General features: G+C 38.1%; 1 protein-coding gene across 1 annotated transcript in view; it reads right to left on the bottom strand.

Moving 5' to 3' along the window:
* Positions 1 to 1,072: 1,072 nt before the first annotated feature.
* The window catches only part of LOTGIDRAFT_174459 (hypothetical protein), a gene marked incomplete at both ends in the record, with an annotated part of 10,706 nt that continues 10,343 nt past the window's right edge, over positions 1,073 to 1,435 (bottom strand). Inside the window, one exon of the mRNA XM_009053044.1 lies at positions 1,073 to 1,239. Coding sequence (XP_009051292.1) covers positions 1,073 to 1,239 — 167 coding nt within the window. The remainder of the gene's footprint in view (positions 1,240 to 1,435) is intronic.

Genomic DNA, 1,435 nt, shown 5'->3' with positions numbered 1-1,435 from the left:
CGACAAACTAATGACCATTTATACATTTGTGGGTCTAGACTGCATAGATCAAATGTTGAAATATTTAGATCAATACGATAGAAAGAGATTAATATTAATTTCTCACAACGGCAGTGGATTCGACAACTGGATCGTGCTTAAAAACACGTCAAAGTTGTCAAAGTGTCCACTGATAACGCAGAGGGGTATTTTGTCTTTACCCATGTCTAATCCTTTCACCGATAAAGATTTACAGAACAAAAATGGAAAAGACAGAAAAAAATAACGAGCGATAAAAACTATTTGCAAAATATCAGTTTCACGTGTTCCTACCAACATGAAAAATCTAGTTTAGCTGCATGGGGAAATTCGTCCAATCTTCCGGCGAATTTGAGAAAGATTGCCGACGTAGATATCGCTAAATACACCCAAGACAACTGGAAGGAATTGAGAGACGAATGGGAACCATATGCAAAAAGGGATACCCTATGTCTTGGAGCTTGTTTGATAAAATATAACCAAAACATTGTTGTATTGAAGCGCTCGTTTTTCAAATCCGTGATTTACTCCGCGAGACACTCTTTCCAGTGTGTTTCTAGCAACTACCCTTATCCTAGCAAGGTCTGAGTCATTTGCTACAGTTCTGACCGGTTCTTTTAAAACTTCTCCGTCACCGACATCAGGAATCCATCCCGAAACTGAATCGTAGTTTTTGGGATACAGAACCGTTTTCAACATTGTGTCAAACTCGCCGGGGTGTTTAATGGTTTCTATCGGATTTGAACCAGCTTCCAAAACCATTTCGCTGAATAAAGACAGAAGTTGTTTTCCAAAGTCGTGTTGGTTTGTGGAATTCGATTCTGAGTGGCGTCTTTGATTTTGAAATCGCATCGGAAATGGGCATCGGAAAGCAGCAATCAATTGGACAACGAATTAATTTCAAAGGTAACTCTTCCTCCGTCGTTTATTTGGGTCTTTGTCCCTACCGATGGTGAGATGATTACGTAATCCTCTTTCTTTTTGTTGAACGAATATTGAATCGGATCATACAATTGAAAGATTGGATCCAATCTGTAATTTTTGCTTGCCATTTTTATCCAATGATTTTAAACCCTTTTCCTTGTTTTTCTAGGGCTTGTCGTTCTAGTCTCTTGTTTCTCAGTTCTCTTATTAGCTGCAGTTCTTTAAGTTCGTCAGATTTTTTCACTGCATCGCTTATATTTACTCCTGCTTTTGCCACAGATCCAAGAGCTTGCGCTTCTGAGGAAATGAGGGATTTGTTGTTTGAGACAAAGTTGGCCACTTTGGGGATGAGAGATGATAGCGCAGAGAAGAAACCGTCTCCTTCGAATTTTGAAATTAAAGACATCTTATTTTTTTTTTAATTCGGTTATTTTATACTGTATTATTATAGTGATTCTTGTCTGTGGTTTGGGTAATTTATATGGAGTCTGTT

The sequence above is a fragment of the Lottia gigantea genome (assembly GCF_000327385.1).
Source record: "Lottia gigantea unplaced genomic scaffold LOTGIsca_197, whole genome shotgun sequence".
Lineage (NCBI taxonomy): Eukaryota > Metazoa > Mollusca > Gastropoda > Lottiidae > Lottia > Lottia gigantea.
The sequence above is the reverse complement of the archived record's forward strand: the minus strand, read 5'-3'. Positions and strand labels throughout refer to the sequence as shown.